General features: G+C 43.4%; 1 protein-coding gene across 1 annotated transcript; it reads right to left on the bottom strand.

Annotated features, from left to right (window-relative positions):
• Positions 1–4,405: 4,405 nt before the first annotated feature.
• zmynd8 (zinc finger, MYND-type containing 8) lies at positions 4,406–17,146 on the bottom strand. Its single transcript, XM_068742004.1, has 21 exons — positions 17,133–17,146; positions 13,397–13,464; positions 13,010–13,161; positions 11,315–11,536; positions 10,103–10,216; positions 9,646–9,711; positions 9,353–9,445; positions 9,167–9,254; positions 9,016–9,071; positions 8,847–8,924; positions 8,639–8,754; positions 8,031–8,542; positions 7,838–7,939; positions 7,579–7,734; positions 6,445–6,981; positions 5,837–6,352; positions 5,459–5,655; positions 5,158–5,238; positions 5,004–5,082; positions 4,659–4,898; positions 4,406–4,581 (listed from the first exon to the last, which is right to left on the bottom strand). The coding sequence occupies exons 1-21, from the start codon at positions 17,144–17,146 to the stop codon at positions 4,406–4,408; spliced, it is 3,663 nt and encodes a 1,220-aa protein (XP_068598105.1).
• Positions 17,147–23,347: the final 6,201 nt, after the last annotated feature.

Genomic DNA, 23,347 nt, shown 5'->3' with positions numbered 1-23,347 from the left:
TGTCAGGAAATGTTAGGAATGTTACTAAGAACAAATTATTACATTTTAGTGACGATCCAGAAGACATCCTGGATCAGTTTGAAATCTTCGTTTACATTGCAGTCAATGGATCTTCAAATTTTGTTCAATATCTCGCTTGATTATGGACAAATGTTTTTGGAATTTGACAGTCATGTAGAGTGGGGACCTCTATCTCACCACCGAATTTCATCCAGATCGGATCCAGAACGACATTAGAAAACATACATTTTAACATTGAAAACCCCATTTATGGATTTAAAAATCAGCTAAAAATACACATCGACTAATGGTGGATACTGGTTATTATATTTAGTCACATGAATGCCATCAGTAGCTTAAGGCTGTAAAACAATTGAGAAAATGATTATATTTTCATGTTATGTTAATGTTGGCTTCTTTTTTTAAATTCATATTCTTAAAATCTTGATAAGGACCGGCAAATTCAGAAACACATCATTCTAAATCAGATTTATTTAGGTCCAGAATTCTTTTTTCCCCCAATAATACACGTTTGTTGTGAGCAATTAATTAATTTTCTTCCGGAAAGGGCAAGTTCAAGAAAACTGTGTAAACCTGATGTTATTTAAGAGCCAATAATGAAGCGTCTGTACCTGTAGCTCAGCCGCGATGGTTAACAGCACTTCTTCAAAGAAAGGGGATTTTGCACCAGCAATCCATTGGTCTTGGAACACAAATCAATTATCTGCGAGAGAAGGGGAAACTCAAGTTAGCGTCTCAAGTACTCGACAATTCAAACTTAATCCAAGATGGCGCCTCCTACGGTCGCCCTGGTGCTATTGTGCCCTCTGTTTTTGCACGGTAATTGTGCATCAGAATTTTTTTATTTTATTTTGTGTTTCATGTTGCAACAAGGAAAGTTCCTAGTTTGTGAATCATTTCAGCGACATTAACTTACAGATTCTAAATCGATTCTGACAATCTGACCTGTAGAAAGGCTAAAGTACAATTACAGCAGTGAAGACTGAAGATAGCAAATCAACCAAACTAACTTTTCAAGGAAATCTCAGGCGTCTACTGACTGACTTGTTTAAGGCTTGTTGAAGACGTTTCAACTCTCAACAAAGAGGCTTCTTCAGTTCTAACTGACCGGTAGAGAGTTCAGATAGTTACATTCCAGCTGGAGCAGAAAACAAACAAGGTCAGAAACCACCGAGACACGAGGTCTCATTCGGATCCGCCACCATTCATGTGAATCGGGACAATAGACTGGCAACGACTCGAGGCAAGACCTGTCGTCTGGTTGGTTTCAGTCTCATCGGTTCACTGACAAGTCGACTCGTTTTTTATTAACCTCCACATGAGCGATCGAGAACCTACACAGACATTGAAATAAATAAAAACAACTGAAAATTGTGACCAAATGAAATTGTGCATCACGTTACTGAACTTGGACAAAAATAGAGAAAAAAGCAAATACGAGCCAGATTACTTCCTGCACTATAAAGTACATGTGCGTACTCTTTGTAATTTGCTGCTAATGCACACTTGAAATATGAGTAAAGTAATTTAACAGTTGGATCTTATAGATTTAAAATTATATATCATTTTAAATATATATACACACAGAGGAGACCGTGAATCAGATGACGTCATTTCCGGCTATATGGGTAATCCCATCTCCACTCGTCGGCGAAAACGACTCTTATTTCATTATCCATCCATCCATTTTCAACCGCTTATTTCGTTAAAACAAAAGGAAAGCAAGGTACATTTTCTGATACATACGATTACCGAGAAAATATTGCGTATTTCATGAATAAAAACGAATAAAGCAAGTAGGCTTCTCTTTTGCGTCGTGACTGCATCAATGACACCGTAGTTCCAGACATTTGCTAGTTGCTATCTTGCGAATGGTTTTATAAGAAGGATTTCTGTCCAAAGGCAGCATCAAGGAGAATATACAACCCATTGATTTGCAACACATCAAAGATCGCATACACAAAATAAAATACGTATAAATGAGCACTCCGTTAGCTGCATGCTACCACAACGGAACAGGCCGGAACTCCCCGTGCACCAATCAGTTCGCCTTTGGAACGCAGATCTATAAAACGTACCATCACCGGTTTTATTATCAGCAGGCAGCCAACGATTTCTGCGGGTTTGTTTGTGAACGATAATCCCTCAAAGTAGGACCGCGACGGCGATGTTTTTATTGATCAAGCCAGGAAGTAGGTCAAAGCACCCGTACGATCCCGGGTAAGGATGAAACCGAACACGTACAATTGCATATTTCGGGAAAAAGTCACAAAATCACATCCTCAAATACAAGACTTACAAATCCTGTAAGTTAATATAATATTAACTGACTTCCAGCTGTTGCTCCTGGACAGAGACAGAGGGGCTAAGCGCTGGGCCTGTGTGGCGTTAAAGCCCAACGAGAGAAAAATAAAAGCCACGCATCCTTATCGCACATCAATTGGCGAATGTAGATAAAGGTGCAGGGAAAAAAATGAAACAGATTGAAAAACTCGGGACAACATACTAAGAAAACAGAATAGACTGTACGATGGCGGCTCACAGAGCACGCCCAACGCGGCCGCGAAGCCAACCTTCCGTCGGCTAACCCGTGGCGATGTCACCGTCGTTAGCCAAAGAAGAGCACGGAAACAAAATAGTTCTGCCGGCGTCTTGATACAGAAATACGAATCAAAGTAAAGAAGAATAAACCAGTCTGGATGTGTCGTCTGCATGACCGACGTCGCCTTCTCCGTTTTGCAAGGCTCTGCCCGTCGGAGCTTACGCTAGCAGTTAGCATTTCTTTGCTAATCATCACGAGCATGGGAAAAGCTTACGACGAATTTAATTGATACCTATGAGTTTCAATGTAACCCCTAAATATGCATCACAAACACAACACTAAGACATTCTTCTAGCCATATGGAAAATATTTCCAAACCAATAAAAGCGAGTAAATTGTAATTACGCAGGTTTTCTGGCCACAGGGAAACGTGTAAGCCTCCGCCAAGCGCATTTATTTCAGCAGTCGAGACACCGAAACGGGAAAAGCCGCCCAGCACATAAAGTCGAGCCACGAAAACATTTAAAAACACGAACATAAATGACCGTCGAATACCGCCTACTTACATGCTAGAAATAGCGATGGTTTGCCCTCGTTCTGCGGCCAATCCTCCATTTTCCGTTCCCGCAGGAGATTTGGCGCTGCGGCAGATGGCCGACTGTTGACAGAATGCAAATGTGGCTACAGCGCCCCCTACTGGTCAGGAGGGAAACTGAGCCACGACGACATTGCTGGTGACGTTGAGCTCACAGGCCGAGAAACAGAAAAAATTCACTTACAGATTTTACCGCTTATTGTTGTCCCAACAAATGTATTCCTCTCTGTCTCCCTAGGTTTAAATATTTTGATATTGGACTTGCATTGGGTATTATTCATGTCTAACAGACAACAGTGCAATATGAACACTTGCTTAAAATGTTTGCATTTATTTTCTTTATAGAACAGGCAACATTAGAATAACCAATAAATTAACATAGAATACAAAATAAGTATTTTACAGACACATCAGTCAAAAGAGCTCTATCCTAAATCTTGGGTGGTCCATGAACATGGGCTAGATTTTTGCAGTCTTAAACTGTTAGCAATAGATCTTTTACATACGCTGGGTGCACAATGTTTTGTGACACTCATACATGCTCTTAAGATGTTTATAGTGTCAGCACTTTATAGTCCGCATAGGAGCGCTTGAATATACAGTACATTTTTATCTCCGCCAAGGAAGTAGTGATTTGTCGTTCCGTTAGCCGGATTATCATGAAACGGGATGAAATGGTGATGCGCGTGCCGTGGAAAAAAAATCACGAGAATTGGGATAGTTTTCAGGATCATTCGGACATGAGGGCCAAACTATCATGGGACTGTTGCTTTCAGCATACTGATATAATCAGGGAACAGCGCTACCTTGGAAAAATGTTCACACTAAATTCAATGTAAAATGCCATACTGATAGTTTTGTTAATAGTCAGCTCTCCAGGTCTACTGGTGCTATAAGGTTGAGATGTGATTGATGTCATTTTTTATATACCCTGGCTAAAGTTAGCTTCGTTGCAAAATAGGAACAAAAAGAGACAATGTCTGAAGCGTTGTTTGCTGCCTTGGCGGAGGTAAATGCCGGCTGACCGTCTTTCCTAGTTGAAAAGTGGTTTCTCGCTCACTATTTGCTGTCAGACTTGGTTCAACATTTGAAAGACTGTGTGTACGAAACAGAAAAATATAGAAATAAACATAATTTAGATTAACTCCATTAACAGTTGCAATTTACATGGATATACCCTTAGTACTGAGAAGTAGTAGAAGAAGAAAAAAAACATACATTTACATTTTCAAGTATGGTGAGTTCTGTTAGGACAAAGTGACAGCCATGTTATCAGTGCTCTTCTCACTGTCGTAGTCTTTGTCTGGGGGGGCAGAGACTGGCGCTTCTCTGAGAGAGTTCGGCCCGCTGCTCGTCTGCCCTAAACCTTTGCTTGGGGCGTCTCCTGTCGACTCGGCCTCAGGCTCTTGCTGTGGGGCTGTGGCTACGATAAAACATTATACATTATGAAGCTATCAGTCATCATGTGTGGAAAGGGATATAGTGGCCACGCGCCATTACCTGACTGAGTGCAGGACTTCATGTGTTCTGGCCAGTGCGCCTGCTGACAGGGGTAATCGCAGTAGCTCGTGTTCCAGCAGCAATAGAAGATGGCCTCTTTCCTGCAGCTAGCGCACCACTGTTTCTTCTTGGTCTCATCCACCGCTTGCTGCTTCTCCAGCTCTATCTGCTTCTTCGCCTCGGACACCAGCCGCTCCCGCTCCTGTTCCAGGCTTTGCCTCATCTCTGCCATTGTGAGCTCTGCGTTGAAGAACACAGAGCATGATCAGAAACACAATTCGACACACCCCTTTGGAAGACGACGGCCACGCGAGCGACGTTTTACTGACTGGATTGAGTTCTCACCAAGATTGTGCTTCATTTCGGACAACTCTTGCTGATGCAGCCACTGCAATTTTTCTATTTCAATTCTCAGTCTTCTGATCTGAACGGGAAGCGCAAAGGTAGGTAAAGGGTCACGTGTTACGATTTCAGGGGTAGAAAGTGGCTGAACACTTACCTCTGTTATTGTATTCCCCGAAGTACTCTGAGAGAGGTCATTGTAGATTTCAGTCATAGTGCCTTTGATTGCATCCATTATCTTTAAAAGAGCAAACCATAATACTCTGAAAAAGATTTTACGGATGGATCAGAACGACACATGAACGACCAGCGCTAAACTGGTTCGCTGCCTTCTCATCCCCATCGCGTGTCCTTTTATTGTAGCGCTCAGAAATCTTTTGATTAACGGGAACTGGTGCGGTTTCAAACGTTCTCACTCTCACTCAACCAACGTGAATGGGAAAAAAAATTCTACAAACTTTATTCGTATACTTGGCAATGTCTGCAGCCACGTCCGCGGAGGCAGTGGGGATGTACTGGTCCGTTTCTGCTGTCGTAGACACGCCGGCTGTGCCTGCGCTCGATGCGGATGTCGTGGCAACGGAAGCTGGACTGCTCGACACCAGGGTGACAGCCGATGTGGATGTGCTGAGCGGAGTGTCTTTTTGTTGAACGGCTACAATTCAAAGCACACAAATACATCGGTGAGGAATAACATAATTTTTTTTTAATAAACATCTGATGATTTGTTTAGCATACAGCAAATGCATGCTATATTTTCCAATACTTTCTACAGGAAGGACTGTTGATATACTTAAAATCACACTGTGATGAATGAACACGGCCATGTTTTCTACCTTTAACAGCCTGTCTGGTCTGATAGCGTGTGCTTTGGGACGCCTGCTGTGCTGCAGACGAGGGCGCCCCTGTTGGCCCAATCCCAGGGGCCTGGGTCTGGTTCTGGGGCGGCACCTGAGTCTGGCCCTGCTTGGGAGACGACGCCTGCGTCTGTGCACCAGCCGCAGGCTGCTGGTTCTGCTGCTGACGCTGCACCTTCTGCATGTGCCACTTCTGAGAGGAGGTCTGAAATTTGGCAGTGGGATTCCACACTACAGCCCTCTGCACCACTGGCACCGTTTCTCTGGGCAGCAGAGGGCGCTGCTTCTTCAAGGCTGGTGTGGCGACCAGCGTGGAGGAAGAGGAGGGGGACGAAGTCGCACTAGATACGGCTGTAAGGTTTAAGGTTGTGGTGGAGGGAGTGGTGAACGACACCATAGAGACAGGAATGGCCAAAGAGGCCTGCGTGGAAATACTTGACGTAGAGGGAACTGTGCCGTTTGGAGACGGGAGTGTGGAAAGAGTCTGGTCTTTACCTGCAAGTGAACGTACTTATGTTACTACTTCCTAATCCACGTGTTTGAATATTTCCTGTTGGACCAATAGGAAAAAAGAGAACATGACTCACCTTCAACTTTACCAGCAGACTCTTTAGCAGAGCTGTTGTCCTTCCGCCTTCTCTTCCTGTCCTTGCCTCCCAGTTCCTCTCCAAGGTCAATGACCAGCTCTCTCTCCGAGTCAGAGTCGTCCACCGGCGTCGGCTGCTTTGACTCTTCTTTCACCTGAGACCTCTCTCTCGGACCAGGTGCTCCTGGAGCCGCTTTAATCTTCTCGGAGCTTTCTTTCTTTTTTTCAGCATCTTTGCTCATTTTCTCTTTCGCCGGAGCCTCTGATGCCGTTGCGGCAGCATCGGCTGCTGCAGATTCAGATCCTGCAAGCGCATCAGCTTTACCATCCTTGTTTTGGCTCGGGGAAGGTTGATCTTTGACTTTCGTTTTGGCGGGTTCCTGTTGGGATTCATCGTTGGGTGCTGTATCCTGACTCTCCTTGTTTTTTTGGTCTTCCTCGCTGCCATACTCGCTGTCAGTGGAATCAGATTTATCTGAATCTTCCGAGTCACTGTGTTCCACACCTTTATACACGTCGACGGAAATCTCGTCAATACCTGCAAAACATAGAAAGACAAGGGGCATCACACCATTTCATATGTTAGAGGAGCAAACACAAGGAAGCACCCACTTGGATCAGAGTTATTCAACACCACAGCACAAGAACACACGATCTTCAAAGTCATACACCCAAGAAGTGTGACCTGAAACCACGTTTAATTTTGGGAAAGGTTTCTGCGGACTATCAACTGCAGAAGGACTTTAAATAAATTGTCTGTGTTGGTTCTCAGTCATCCAGGTCATGGCAAATCATGAAGAGCAAAAAAGAAGAATCAACTGGACTTGTTCAAGTTTGATTGACGACATTTCACCTCTCATCCAAGAGGCTTCTTCAGTTCTGAGTGACTGGTAGAGAGTTTAGATACTCTTGTTGGAGCAGAAAACAAAAAAAGAAGGGACCAAAACCACCAAGGCAATCAACCTCCCCAGGAGCATTAGCATTTCCTTTATGAATGCTAATGCTTCCTGGCAGTGTTAAAACCGGACTAATGAATCCCCACGCACACACTCGGGAGAGATGTTATGAAGACATGCATTCAGGTGAACATAAATATGTATAATAAATAAAATGCAGCCACAGTAACTGGACTGACCCAGCTGTGCCTTGCAACTCTCGATGGTTTTGTCCAAGTTGAGCTGAAAACGGCTCTTGATCTGTCTTTTTGGAGACGTGAGGACTGCTGCTGCTCCTTGTTTCTGCTGGACCGTTTCACTGAGCTCCTTGAGGTCCATTTCCGCTTTACTTCGATCTGTAAAAAAATAAAAAATAAAAATTATACAATAATATCAGAGAGAATGGAAGTTATATTTTAATCTGCCATGCATACGACTTAATTTACATAAAATATTCACCTAGATTGAGGTTCAGAATACTTCCTGTTGGCGGTGCCTTCTCCTGCTTGGGGATGCCCGGTGCGTGAGAATGGAATGACTTTGAGCCGTCCACGGAACTGCCTGCAGGAACAAGTTGTGAATGAACAGGTAAAAACAGGTGCTAAAAGTGATCTCCTCCGATTATACCCGACAAACTTGTTGGTACACAAACCTGGTAAAATACCTGTCCCGTCGAAGGATTCCTCCCCCGTATAATACTGGTTGTTCGGAGCATTCGTATGAGACTTCTCAGCTGTCTCCTGCTCTCCGTCTGAACCAGTATGGGCAGAGGAGTTGGTGCTCATGGGGGAGCGAGGCATGTCATTGATGGGTAGCCTCCTGCCCAAGGAGCTCCCACCCACCCCAGCCCCGGACAGCATGGTCCTGGACAAGGGCATCTTGGGTGAGGCTGTCATATCAAAGCTCAGCTTTATCTTCTCCTGTTTCTCCGGTTTGATCAACGTGGACGAAGGGTTTGTGGGATCCAGCAGCATCTGGAAGTTGCCGTCAGGCGTGTATGGCGTCCTGAAGGGAGCATAGTTAAAAACGCCAAACTTCTTCCTCATATTCTCCACATAGACTTCCATCTCTTGCATAGCACTGTTAAATATGCTTTTGGTCTTCTTCACAGAGAATGGAATCTCTTTTGACATGAGGTAGCAATTGTTGAGAGGAACCCAGGCCCTGTAGGTTTTTAAAAGAAATAAAAATCACATTACAAAACAAGCCCCGAAATGATCCTGGTAGTTCTAAGAAGGAAAAAGACAAAGACAAAGATACCTGTCATGCTGACCGAAAAAGCGAGCATCCACCTGCCCATCTTTGTCCCGCAGAGCTTTAGCAGGCCAGAATGGAAACCCTTTCAGTTTGGCCCACACTAGAGGGTGTGGGTTACTCTGCAGACATACATACAGTAAGCATTGAAACCAAACGGTGCAATTCCAGTCATCTTAATCCGATGGAAGAACAAATTACTCGACCCTCTTACACAAGGCTCACAGAACCAGTTGTCTCTCTTTTGGCAAGCAGACAGATAACACTCAGGACAAACTTCGATCTCGTTCATCTGCAATTAAAGAATGAAAGGAAAGTAGTTTCAGCAGGCACGATTTTTAAATCCAGATGTTATTTTTTTTTACACAAAATGTCACACCCACCTCATGCTCGCAGATTTTTACGATCACCTTTGCAGTTGCTGTGAGTTTATGGTTGCCTGCAAGGACATTTGTGTTCATTACAGATTTTATATAATCTTACTGACAACATGATCATTATTTGTGTAACCTCGTTCTGGCAAACAAAACATACCTCCATTGTATATAATGCAGTTGTGCAAAATCCATTTTGCATCTGCCAAAAAGGCCTCTGTGCAGCCATACATTTTCTTTTTAATATTCTGCAGCACAAAAAGAGAGGACCAACCCAAAAAAGATTTTTTTTTTACAAATGCCTACACTCATATTTTCAACAAAATCTATGTTTTTAACAGTTTACCTTCTCCAGTGTGCACAGATCCATGGGGTGAAAAATGTACTCTGCATAATCCGGATGCTGTTCAAGAGAGACGGGTTTCTGGAAGGGTTCAGTCTAGGAAATTGAAAAGACAGAAACGAAAGTGACGGTAAACAGACTCGTATCCGACGCGACGCACAACCTCCCTCTCTACCGCTATGCTACTATAGAAAAAGAAAATGAAAAGACTCAACAAGCCACTTCAAACAAAAGGAGGAAAATCAGTAGAGGGAAAAATCATGAAGGGGGGTCTTGATAGTGGTGTAATTGATTACCCAATTAAAAGTCTTTCTCTGCGTGGAAGCAGCATGGGGGGAGCGAGATGACAAGCGTGGATGATCCTGAAAGAGAGCAAGAGGGGCAGCTGTATCCTCACCAGCTAGCATGTTTACCTCTATGGCTTCCAGCAATGACAGGCCCATTATAGTACAATGACTCGGATTGTTAGTTCTGCCATTAGACATCACTTGTACATGCAAATCAACAACACATCATGCTGGACTGAGACGTGTGGACAGGTAGCATTTCAAGGTGCAGATTTTGACTTATGGCATGACTGCTGGGAAAATGGCAACCAGAAAAAGAAATCATTTCAACTTGGAGAAAGGAATAGGCTTATATCAAAAGTGAAATGGGGAATAAAACAGCCCACCTGCATTAAAAACCGCCTGTCTCATCTGATCAGTTTGGGAATGTGAAACCAAAGACAAACGGAGGGACCAGAGTACTTACACCTGGCTGTTTCATCTTCTGAAGGGCAAACTTCAGCAGGTAAGACAGCTGATCCAAAGTCAGCATCATCATGGCTTTACTCTGAGTCTCTATACATTCAGCAACTGTTATTTTCTGGAAGACACAAAGAGCGAAATGGTGTGACGGGCGGTGAGGTTCATGGCTGGTGAGGCACTGACTGCATCCCTATCAGATTTTGTGAACCCTACAGAGTAGCTTATTCACCATTTGTTTGGCATCAGTTAAGAGGTTATGTAAAAAAAAAAAAATCATATCAGCATTCCTTACATTCAGTGCAAAAAAGCTAATTTAATTAACAAAACGTTATTATGGTCTTGCCTTTACTTATAAATTAAGCCCATGTGATGCTCTTTCTGAACAAAAGGATCAATAACTTGTTTCTAGAAGTTTTCCTTATCTTCCTTTAGTTTTAAAAGTCAAATAAAAAGTGTACGCTAAGCTAGCGATTCTAGCTAGCTGTAACTTGCTCTGTAGTCGATGAGTTGAAAAATAGAATCCCAGGGTTCACAATGCCCCCTACCATGAGGCACGGAAATGCCATGCCTCACCTAGTGCCTCTATTCCAGCCATATACGGTTGTTGACAAATAATATTTACAATATATGAATCATCTTAACTATGGTAATTTAGTTTATATAGCTATAGTAAATAACATGGCCTTGCTGCATAGCATGTATCACAGTTAGCCAAGTGCTTGCACAATCCATGGTGAGGCACAGCTGGCTGGTGCCTCACCACACGCCTCTTCTCAGTATTGAACGATGAATGTCAAAATTCAGGGATTTTAAATAATCTGAAACTGCTGAAGTTAAATGGAAAACAACTATTGTACATATGACTGGATAATAACTAATTAATTTCACTTTTATTTGCATGATAGCAGGTTCCTCACCTGCCTCACCCGACTGCACGTCAGTGTTTCTATTATAGTCTGCTTTACAAAGAACAAACAATAGCACACATCACAATAAAAGCATCAACTGGAAGAAAGAACAAAATAAAATAATGAATAAAAAATGCCAGCTTCATTATTTGTGTCGGCTCCATGTTCAAAACGGCTGCTGCGGTGTGCAACTTCATCGCTCTGCGACTCAGTCAGTCTGCATGAACTGGGCTGGTACCCCGACCCCGGTGGAAAGTTAATATCTTATTTCTGGCACCGGGTTACACCCACACACCGTACCCACACACCTCACACTCCGGACAGAACCAGTCACCCTCTGGCTCAGCTGGTAGTTTGAGGCACTTGGCGTGGTACACCCTGGGGCAGAGCTCACAGCAGAGCACCTGGCCCTCGCGGTGGCACAGCCAGCAGTAGAAGTCGTTTCTGCCGTCCTGCGGTACAACATCAACAGGGTCTGTGGTGAGTGCTGGCTGCTTCACATAGTAAAAGGGACCATGTCTTAGTTCTGACTGGAATGCAGGCAAAAAAAAAAAGCACAAAGATGGGGAAGGTCAAAATCAGGCCAGGAATGAGTCAAGCCAAGCAGACATGCACAGCATCAAGACAAAACACACTGGCGCCGAGATCACCGGTGTGGATCGAGTACACTGTGGACAGCTCTGGTTACACTGACAAACGCACAAGCAGCTACGCTACAACTAGTCTAAGACAGCAACGCAAGTGTACAAAACGTTCGTTTGACACAAATAATTTGAGTATTTAATCAGATTACAGAGAACTTTGGCTATATAGCATTGACTTTTAATTAGTTAGTTAAAAATAGAGGAGCACAAACGCTAACAGTTGAGCGTAAAGCCATAAAAGTGCTAATTCCAGATCTGATCTGAGCACGACTTAAAAACAACACAACACCCAGATATTCTCGAGTGCAAGACATGACCGCCGTTGAAATATTGAAATTATTTAGATCACAATGACCCAGACTAGAAATGGAAATCACAAGTTTTAATTATGGCATTTGGTGATGTTGCCAAAATATTTATCCGCCAATCAAACGAATGAAAACAGTGTGAATCAAAGAGCGGATCATTTCAGATACATGAAAATACATCAAACTAAATCTGAACACTCAAACAACCGAGCAGCGCCGAGCCTCAAGGAAAGGAAACCTCTTTGCAACATGAGAGGAAGAATTCTGCTCGATGTGACTTTGGGGATAATAAAAGACAGAACAGAATATCACCGTGTCCAAACCCTAGATCGAACCGGAGTCAGCTACTTCCTCCATATAACCAAAAAAAAAAACCATGTGTCATGAAAAAAGGAGGTCTTACATCGTTTTGCCAATATTTTATCTCCCAATACTTAAGCTATTGATCCCATCAGTGACTAAGTTTAGTGAATTTGAAGGTCCGGATATGAGAAAGATCTTTTTTAATTTTATTACTGTAGTAATATGAAAAAATAAAAAGTAAATGCAATTTATTTTAAGCTGATTTACAATGATTTTTATCCCCCATGCATCCAAAATATATTTGTTCCAGACAAGACAACTTTCACTGCAGTCGTTATCTTTAAAACGAGGTGTAAAATTATTAAGAAGTTTACTGGTATCAGTATTTTCTTTTAATTTTTTGTATATATTAAGAAAAAATAAATTTACATGCAGATAATGAACTAATGTGATTCAAAGTAGAAGGTTTTTAAAATAGAAAACACCAGAAAACAAAAACTTACAAGGAAACAGAAAATACATTGGAAACCCAATTTTATTGCATTATTCATATTGTGGTTAAACGGACTTATAAAGAACGACAAACAGAACTTGAGCCAACAGCGTAAACATATTTTTGTTGGTTCTCATCTTTAACTTATAAGCTTAACCTCTTGATGATTAAAGAATTACTCGGATAGTTTCATCTTGCCTAGTGTGAGTACGTTTGGGTCTCTATTGTATGTGGTTTTTATTTTGTGATTGTTACCTGGTCCTTGCTGCTGCCAAGGGCCCCTGGTTTCTTCTTCTTTTTCACTGGGCAGGGAGACGTTTCGGCGGACGAGTGCCCATTAGATGAATGAGAAGGGCTTGGTATTTTTCGTTTTTGTGTCATACGCTCAGTTGGCCCCATGTCTGAAACTGCAGATAAAGGTCAAAGGTTACTGAAACCGGGAGTGGGTTAGGGTTGCACTGATGGCTTTAAAACAAGGGGAAAAAACAAGACAAGGCACGTCACAGATTTCCTGCTCTCATCCAGTCAGATAGAGCCACTAAACATGGTGGCACAGAAAGTAGATGCAGTAGTTTGTACACAAACTAAGCACAACATTAGATGTTGAGACGACTAATATATCAGCAAATGGGCGGTTCTTGCCTTTCGACCGCGTGGAGATCTCCATTTCTTCTGCTGCACTGTCAGTTTTTTCTTCGTCCTCTGATACACTGATGCAAAAAAAAAAAAGAAAAGAATAAAGAGCGTTGTCTGAGAAGAGCGCTCTTACTTCATGGTTCGTGCGATTATCATTATTTAGTTGGGTCCGGTGTAGTAATGGGATTCCTTCAGCCGGAAACGTCCCACACACCTTCGATGAGCAGCGCAAGCGATCTTATAAAAGATCACCGCGGTTTCAGGGCGAGCACCGACGACGCAAGTCCAACCAAACTAAAACATGGTCACAGTTTATGCTCATAAGGTGTGGGATTGGACACTAACCAGAAGAATGTCATTAGCGCACGGCTGACCTTTGACCTTGAGAGGGGGGCGGGGTATAAAATGGAATCACATCATTACTATATTGTTCTACTTTCGTTTTTGTGTGTGAATTTAATCATGAATTCTAAGGTGAGAGTGAGCCCCCATCCCACCTATGCATGCACGGTGAATGCTAGCGTTAGCCGTCCCTGGGTTCCCGCTAATTAGCTGCATGCTAACACTGAACCTGAAACTAGCATACAGCAAGAACTTCGCTCGTCCTGCACCTCAAACAATCCTCAAAGGCATATTAAAAGATGTAGGGATGAAAACAAACAGAGATGAAAACAAACAAGTGGAGACAGAGATGATAGTTTTATCATTCCTTCCCCTTTGTTATCAAACACCATTCTCACCTTACCCCTCTTTAGACATAAATGCAGCTCTGATTTCAAACTGATTGGAGTGTTCCATAAATCCACTGTAACAATTCACACTAAAATCCCAACTCCCTTGTTACAGGTTTTATAATTGTTTATAAAACCTGTAACAAGGGAGTTGGGATTTTATATATATATATATATATATATAGTATGGAAAAAATACAGTTCAGACAGCAATATTGGAGCAAACGCAGCTCAGTAGGGCCGTTCTTCCATTCTAAATAATAGGAACCATCCTCCACTGACCACCGATCTACAAATGGTAAATATGAAGACACAGAACATTATGATCTGTGGTGGCGGAACCTTCTGAGATCCAATGCACGAGCAGGTAAAATAAGCTTCCTCCCTTTTCTAAATCAACAGCATAAAAACTGATTAAGTGACCCCATGAAAAGGGAAATGCATAACCACAGCCCCAATTCCGTTTGGCAAACATTTCTTTGAAACGCGAGTCACGATTTCCTGTGAAACACCTTCTGGTCGTGATCTGCCAACAGGTTTTCCACAGAGTCAACACAGCGTGATTCAGCTTGGGTAGCCGGCACGCTGTTGATCCTGTTATTGTTGCCGTTTTCTGCGCTGGCCTCTCTGTTCAGACCGTTTCAATTCTGCTAAATTCCTATTTCACGTGCTCCAGATCAAAGCGCCGTTTGCATGTTCAACGTGACAAACAAGACAGGCGTTCGCTGAAAATAATTATTCCACTTCCATTTCAGCAATCTTGTTCACCAACCCCCCCCCCCCCTCAGTCACTCCTCCTGGGGTGCGATGACAGAGACGGATACAGCACATCTGCAGAGGCTGACAGGGATAAACAGCAGCAAGAAACAAAGAGAAAGACATGGAGAGGCAACTCAATGCTCCCCATTCGGACCAAAAAACAACAACAAGATTTAAAACAGCCCCATTGCACACAATACAACCTCCTGATGCAGCCCCCCCCCCCCCCCCCCCCCCCACTGTCAAAGCATGCTTCAATGTAGGAAATCAACAGCATACCTTTCTCCTCTCTCACATACAGAGTCTTCAGCCTATTCTTTAATCTTTTTTTCAATTATTGAGGACGTTGGGGGGGAGGTGGGGTGGTGGGGGGGGGGATGAGGCAAACGATGGGTGTCCAGGTTTCCCAGAAGGCCTTCCTCTCCCTGCTGCTCTCTTCTGCAATTGTCAATCTTTAACCTCGGCTTCAGGCTGCCGATTGGCTCGAGCGCCACATGGAGGCGCCTGATTGGGCGCTCAGCTCGGCGTGCCACGCACGGGGCTTCTCCTTTCCCCGCTCTCCTCAGCACCCGTGCTGCAATGCAGAGAGGACGGGTCTAACTGAAGAGCCTCGCTTGAAATCCTTTTGAAAATCCAGAACCTCGCCGCCTCTGGAAGGCTCTGCATCGTTACAGCGGCTGTGCGTCTTCCATCAGACACGTAGCTCTACAGCCCTGATGGGGGGGAGGGGGGGGGGGGGATAAAGGATCAGATTCTCTCCCTCTCTGTACTCTCCAAGCTAGTGTATAGTATCATTTTTTTCCTCTCTCTCTCCCCCTTCTCTCTCTCTTGTTCTGTCCATCGCACACACAGCACCAGTCAAATAAAAGGACCACACGCAGCTTATTATGTGCTCCAACATGTTGATATGCAGTAAAGGCCCGAACGCCGGACACAAAGACGGGACTGAAAATGTCACAGGCCTCGCAGACGGCATTGAAGGAGCAACCCCCTCCCTCTCTCGCCCCCACGCGTCTCCGGCATACCCCACCTCTTAATCAATAATCTGCTTAGGGATTCGAGGGTGAGGAATATTATGGTGGAAAGAGCAAAAGTAAACAACATCAATTCTTCAGCTGCATTTACAAATACAGAGCTTTAAGCCATGAAATGACACAATGCAACACAGTAAGATGGATAAAATGAGGCGTATTGTAAAAGCAGTCTAATTGACATACAGAAAAGCATATTATTTATACAATAATAATAATAATAGGATTCAATCTAACCTGGTTGACTTCCATATAAAAGGTTTTCTACGCTCTCTGGATGAAAGGAGGATTCTACGCCGAGCCTTTTCAGAGGAAGTCCTTCCCTTCTCCCATCCTTCTCTCTTTCCCCCCGCGCGCTTGGAGCGGTTGGACAGAAAGGGAAGCGCTCTAAAATGGCTGACACTCAGCAGCAGAGGACAGAACTGAGAGGCAATGCACGCCATGAGTCTGAGGCAGTTCCTCCAGCTCTGTCGTAGGCTGCTGCCACGTATTTAGGTCCACAGATGACTGGTCTATTTAAACAGCCGGTGAGCATCTTACTGGAGCCAGTTGGAAGCATATTTATATATTTGCCTAGTCAAAAAAGGGAATAATGATGAGTTGAACTTGGTATTGGGTGACATGTAAAAAAAAAAAAGGTTAGGTAGCGACACAATTTACTGTTTGTTCTTCATGGCCATGTTTCCCTGGGAGGGACTGAACAACAGTGCCCTGCTTCCTTACGCTCACGCCAGTTTGAGGCCTAATTTTTTTAACTTATTTTTCTGTCACCGTAGCATCTATTAATTCCTCTGTGCACGGCTGGCTCCCCATCTGCCCCATCCTGCCTGGACTCCCTCGGCAAGCCTGACATCTTGACATCATAGGCCGGGGGGCGCCCACCGAACGAGGCTCTAACCTCGTTTGATTTTGACACAAGAAAGCTGGTTTTCTTGAACAACATCTTCTGAATGCATAATGACCTTTAACTTTGACCTCTGCCCCCCCCCCCAACCCTGTTGTCTGCGTCAAGAGACCGACACACACTCACAGAGGCTGTCTCCATGATCCATTCCAAAGCGCTGTGGGGGTTTCAAGGTTTCAAGCACTCTTCCCTTCCCTTCCCTTCCCCCCCAATCTGTCAGACAAACCTGTATTGTTAGTGAGGCACGGATCACGCACACAGTGGCTGGTGCCTCATCAACAGCGTAGCATATGTGAAAGAATGAAAATAGGGCTTACCTCTGTGGATGCATGGCTAAAAACTCTTGTGTTTTTGTGTCAATGCTTATTAGAACATGGAGGACGGCCCTGTCAGCCCTCACCCTGCTCAGAGAACAGCCACGGCGCTCCAAGCCGACCGACTCGGCGCTCTGATAGACGGCGCGCTGCGAATGGCCACGCGCGCTGGCGAAATGAGAGCCGCCCGCTGATTGGCTAATGCACTTCCGGGTCGCCCGTCTTTTGTTTATGGAATTGAAGCACGAATCCCCTTCAAGGCGGTTTCGGAAGCACCTGGAGTTCTGTTTCGTTTTGGAGAGACGGTTCGCCTAATATGCGAGAGACGTGTCCGGGTGGGGGGGTTGCCTCCCCCTCCCCGCCGGGGAACACTTTAAACTCCTCCGAGCTGGCTAGCACACGTAGGCCAGGCTAGCTAGCCAGTCAAAAAGCACTTATTCCGGATCGTTATAACCGGTTTGTTTGCCCAATGAGGCGTAACGGCCCAGGATAACCAGAAATCCGGTTGTGTCGGTTTCAGCCGTCGAGGATGACTCCGTTTCGGTGCTTCATAAACCTCCTCCAGAGCAGGCCTTCAGCAAATGTGCAAATAAAGAACCGGCCTGTGTTTATAAGTGATTCACATCCTAAAGACAGACGAACAAACAACAAAAGCAGCGGGTGCTAAACTACTCTTTGATATATAAACGTTTAAAACCGGCATGTTAACCGCAGTTTAGTGTGTCCGTGATGACTCGAGTGGCACAGGCCTGTAAACTGGTTAGGATAGAATATAGCGTGTCTTTATTGTCATTAAAGTGCAATGTAATTGAAAAGCCCTCCATACAAGAGTAAACAAGCAAAATGTTAAAATAAAGAAATAATATATACTATAATTCTACTGGTTGGCCCTACCCCTTAAGGCCCATTGGGTAGATGATGTTAACTTTATTGAGACTGGTTATTGCTGTAAGTAAACTGTTCCTGAATTTGTTTGTCTGTGTTCTGATAGACCTGTAGGCCGCCCATTAGCAGTGCGGATCCAAATAGGACCAGATTATACTGTTTAAAAAAAGAATGGTTTCCAATTCTGGCCAGATTACGCAGTGGGTAGTGGTTATAATAAAGATTGATATAGATAAACAAAGAAAAATCAGGTGGTCTCATGACGTCATCCTGCGGCAGGCGGTAGACAATCGACAATAAGAAATTATTATTTATTTGTATGGTTAGAATTGGTAAGAGCATCTTCTTTTTAGAAATATATCCATAATAATTAATAATTTACTTCCTGGGGTTGCAAATAAAGTCTGAAATACACTGACTTACTGACTCAAAGTTCAGGCCCATAAAAAAAAGGGGGGGGGGGGGTGATTTGGCACTTATTTTACCCCAAAGAAGAACTTGAAATGTAATGTTTTGCACCGGTGGGAAACACATAACATACCATTTTAAATGTCACAGGACAAAATCCTTGCAAGTTTACCTTTATTTATTGGCATCAGATCACCCACAATGCATTAATTTATTAGATGTTTATAAGCAAAAGTTGAAGTTATGTTGACTAAACGCTTAATAATTCAAAATGGGTTCATGAGTCAATAAACTCCTGACTAACTGTGATGAAACTAAGATATGGAACGGACTCTATTCTGCTCCCACAGTGCGGTTTAGGGTCCAGGTCGCCCACTGTGGCGTGAGGGACAAGCTGGTAATGGGTCATACAATCCGCTAGATGGCGCCCTTTACACGCCTTTCCCCTGAACATCCTTGAACAGCTTTTATATCTGTATTTGGATTGATAGCCTTAAATTTAAAACAATGAATTTGGTGTTAAAGAGCATTTCTTTCGTTTTCATTATTTTATGTACGCTCCAAATGTTCCCGGTCAGTTGCAATATTTAAATCACTCATATAATTTAGGCTAAAGCAAAAATGTTTATTTATTCATTGACTGTGATCAATTATAATGTACCACAGAGACCTAGGTAAATGTAGTGTAATAATTACACGTGGATATATGGTGTCTTATTCCTATAGCTTAGGGTCAGGCTCTGTTTATTACACTGTTAGAGAACTGGCCTTGGTTTATGTTTCACTATCACATTTAAAGCTGTGGAAAAATAACCCCACAACAACATGTATAAATCAACAAAAATATATGTGTAAAAAGAAAAATACAAAAGTGATTAAAAGCACAATCAATGCTTTTTATAAAGGGTGCTTTTTGCTTTAATGCGTCTGCATTTTTGGGAATGTGTGTGTGTGTGTGGGGGGGGGGGGGGGGGGGCTTGGAGGAAAGAAAGGCATGCTGTTGGCTGTTTGCAGGTAAACCAATCTGAATACATTAATGATTATAGGGCTATCTCCTATCCTTTCAAGCTGTTATCTCCTGTCCTTTCAAAATAGAGGCCATGGAGGGAGGGGGATGGGGCAAACTCTCACACTCATTGAGAGGGGGGCAGTTTGCATGTCGTGTGGGGGAAGGAGCACAAACAGAGGGCCACTGGGCCCCTCTTTGGATTTTCATGGCATGGTTCATGGAAGCTGTGTAACTCATGCAACTCACCTTTGTTGATTAATTTCATCACTAGCCGTAATATTTTGCATCCATATTGCAAATACTAGTATGAATAAGTTATTTCCCAGATTTAGTAGTTGCTCGCCAACATTAACTGTATCGAAATAAATTCTGGGCTTATAGTATGAGTATCAGTGATTTTCAACTTCTTTCTGAGCATCTACGTGCTGCTGAAACAATCTGCGCTGAATCTGACTCTGTAGGCTCAGACTGCACATCTAGACAGGTACTTTATGACTGACTTAATTAAAAAAATACTAGAAGTTTAAGTGGATAAAGTTGTCAGTTCAACAATATAATGGCTATAAATCATGATTACAAACAATTGTTATTTACATTTACATGAATTCTTCTCCCCTTTTGCAATATTTACATATTTCTTTTTGAATAAATCCCAAATGCTCACTTGTGTGTGAATATTTAGTAATAATCTTCTGTTATACAACCAATATTTGCTGCCCGTTGTTTTACTCGCGTGTATTCTGAATAATATAGTAATAACTAATAAATCATTTGCATAAAGCTGCCTATCCTGGCCACCTATAAATAATGTTTCCTCCTATAATAATATCACTTACCGCTGCTCATGCCACCTATGGGCATTATTGGTGTAGTTCATTTGCACAAACGCTTAAATCTCTTTGCAAGCAGCCAGAGACGGCTCGGAACTACATTACCCAGAAGCCCTGTCGCTCGGCTACAAGCTGGTGGCTCCCCTCTGCACGGGGAGTGTTTCGCATTTAAACAAACACGGTCCTGCCGAAGATGGCGGAGAGTTTGTAGAGGCGTAAAAGAAACTGCTTTACTCAATGGAACCGGTGAGTTTTGAATTTGCTTTATGACTTGGTCATACTTAATTTTTTTTCTACTGATGCTCGCCTGTGCGCGTACATTTATTTTTATTTTATTTTTTATCACAGAACAGGCTGTGCGTGTTTCTTTTATGCTACCGTGATACGCTGAAAAGCCCCTTATCACAGTCTTATTTGTTAAGGAATGCTTGAAATCATGTTATCGAGTTAGAAACTCACATTTAAAATAGGAGGACATTTCACGACAAGCCTGGGTTTGATAATGTTCCATTCATTTATATATTTACGACGATTGTTGATCCTTTTTTCCCCTCAGCGAGCCACAAAGTTTACCGGAGAGAAGCTCCCTGGTCCTCTTAGCTTTTAACCAGCCCTGGAGTGAACTCGGTTGTGTTTCAAAATGTCAACGTTCAAGTTTGTCCTTTCATTGTGTGTGCAACACAACTGGAGTTGCTTTGGACGCACTGTGTGTGCGTGTGCGCGCGCGCGCGCGCGTGTGTGTGTGTGTGTGTTGGGCTGACTTGCTTTCGCAGTTTCGCTTGGAAAGGGCTCGTAAATGTGAAATCGTCACAGCTCACGTTGTGTTTGTTTCATTCGTCATTTTGTTGTCCCGCCCGTGGATCTAAAAACACTCAAACGTGTAAAGCGTTCGCTTGCGGAATAGTTTTGATTGATGAAATAGCAAATAGCAAATATCATTAATAAACCAGTTTGTAAGATTAACACAAATTGCCTGGCGGTTTTGAAATGTATTGTGGTCTAAGATGCTGCATGTCACGATTAACCATCTTGGGTTTGCTGGTGCCCCCCCCCCACACACACACACACACACGCACACGCACACGCACCGCTGATGACCGAACTTCACTCGCACAGGGTTGCATCTCCAGTATCTCCTATGCACGTTTGCAACGAGGTTATGATTATGTATTATAAGGGTTTTTTTTTTTGTCTGTAATGACCCATCACACTAAGATCACTCATATTTAGGATCATGTGTGTGAGAGGAGGAGAAAGGCAGGGGGGGGGGGTGAGCATTCCCTGGGTTCAGCAGAGTCCACGCGTTCTCCCTGTGCTCGACAAGGTGTGTGCTGAGCACTGAGTTTTTTCGAGGCGGTACAAGACATTACTGAAGCGTGTACTCGTGTGCACGGTATTCAGGCGACGAGCAGGCCGAGTCGTTCCTCCGAGCTGGTTGAGGTAAATGTGCGCTTGGCGCTCGCTCTCTTTGCCCCGGGGCCATCCCTGCCAATACTTGCAGGTATTTTCACCGCAGTAGTTCTTTCCATGTGAGGCTTTCTGAAGTCATCGAGGTTTATTTTAGCACGCCGTTTGTGTTTAAATGCCTGCGTCTCATTTATTCATTAAGAAATGGTGACGCATTAAATAATGGGAGCATGGCAAGCTTGGATTGAAAAAGTGTGTATTCCATATACAAACCAATCCCCCCCCCCCTGTTTATTGATCCTGTTTGGAAATTCCTATGTGTTCTCTGCCTGTGACCCATCCCGGAGGAGCAGTGGGAAGCCCATCTTGTGCCCAGGGAGCAAGTGAAGTTGAGAATCTTGGTGGGAACTGAGACTTAAACCACAAACATTCCGATAAGAGGACAACACTCTCAGCCAGATTTGAGGCGGTTCCCAAGCAGAGCAGAATCAGCAGATTTTTTTTTTGGTACAATCACCTTGTTATAGCGAATGAATACATGCAAGTACAAGTTTGTACTTTCATATTATGAATATTCTGAAATTACAAGCTCTCAAAGCATATGGGGGTGGCCCTTTTTAAAATTGCATTTTTTCAAAGCATGTATAAATTCATATATTTGATTATTAGAAACGAGGCAATAAGAGGGACAGTAAAGGTTAGACATTTTAGAGATAAGGTCAGAGAGGCCAGAGGATAGATAGGGACTCTATCGGTAGAAGGATGCTGAGGATGGATCTGCCAGGGAGCAGGACTAGAGGTCGACCCAGGAGGAGATGCATGGACGTAGTGAGGGAGGACATGAGGGGTTGGTGTTGGGGAGGACGATGCAAAGGACAGGGTCAAGTGGAGAAGGTTGGGTTGCTGTGGAGACCCCTCAGGGTACAAGCAGAAAGTGCAGTAGTAGTAGTAGTAGTATAAATTCATAAGTGCAGAAGATAGCCACATTATATTTTTTGGGATTAAAAACACATTTGGGGTCTGTTTACAGGCAAAACGTTTGAGGATCAATATCTTGGGATATATCATAGTTTTAACAGTGAACCTGCAGCAATCCAACGTTTGTGTTGTAGATCTATAATAAAGCAAGCATTCGTACCTCAGACGTGTTTTCTGTTTCCTGATTATTCACGGGAGAAATCTTTTTTGAATAGACAGGCGACGAAACAAAATGAAAGCACATGAAAGGTCTAATTCTTACCTACATTTTGTCACCCTGCTCAATGAGGCTTCTTTTTATACATCAGTCTCACAAATGTGATGGTTAACAAACTAATGGTTGTTAAATTGAAAACCATGCTGGAATTCACCACGCTGTCAAGCAAAGACATTGCAGCCATCGATTTTTCATGGAATGCCCGTAAAATGAGTTCCGTGCCGATGACGGTCTTTCCCCCCCCCCATCAGACCAGCTAACTTTTCATTATTTTCAATCTGAAGGAATGCCATTACTCAAGCCAACGTATGTGGTATTTTTCTTTTTAAGAATTACCACTGTGGGAACCTTTCCAACGAACTGCTTCTGCTCATATTCTTGGCCAATGGAGCCCCCCAGTCCCCCTTTCTCCGGTCCCTTTATCTGCCACTTTCTTTCTCCCTCACACAGGCTGTCAGGCTGCGTTAACAATGAATCAATCTCT

The sequence above is a fragment of the Brachionichthys hirsutus genome, chromosome 8 (assembly GCF_040956055.1).
Source record: "Brachionichthys hirsutus isolate HB-005 chromosome 8, CSIRO-AGI_Bhir_v1, whole genome shotgun sequence".
Classification (NCBI taxonomy): domain Eukaryota; kingdom Metazoa; phylum Chordata; class Actinopteri; order Lophiiformes; family Brachionichthyidae; genus Brachionichthys; species Brachionichthys hirsutus.
This window is presented reverse-complemented; position numbering and strand designations above follow the sequence as displayed.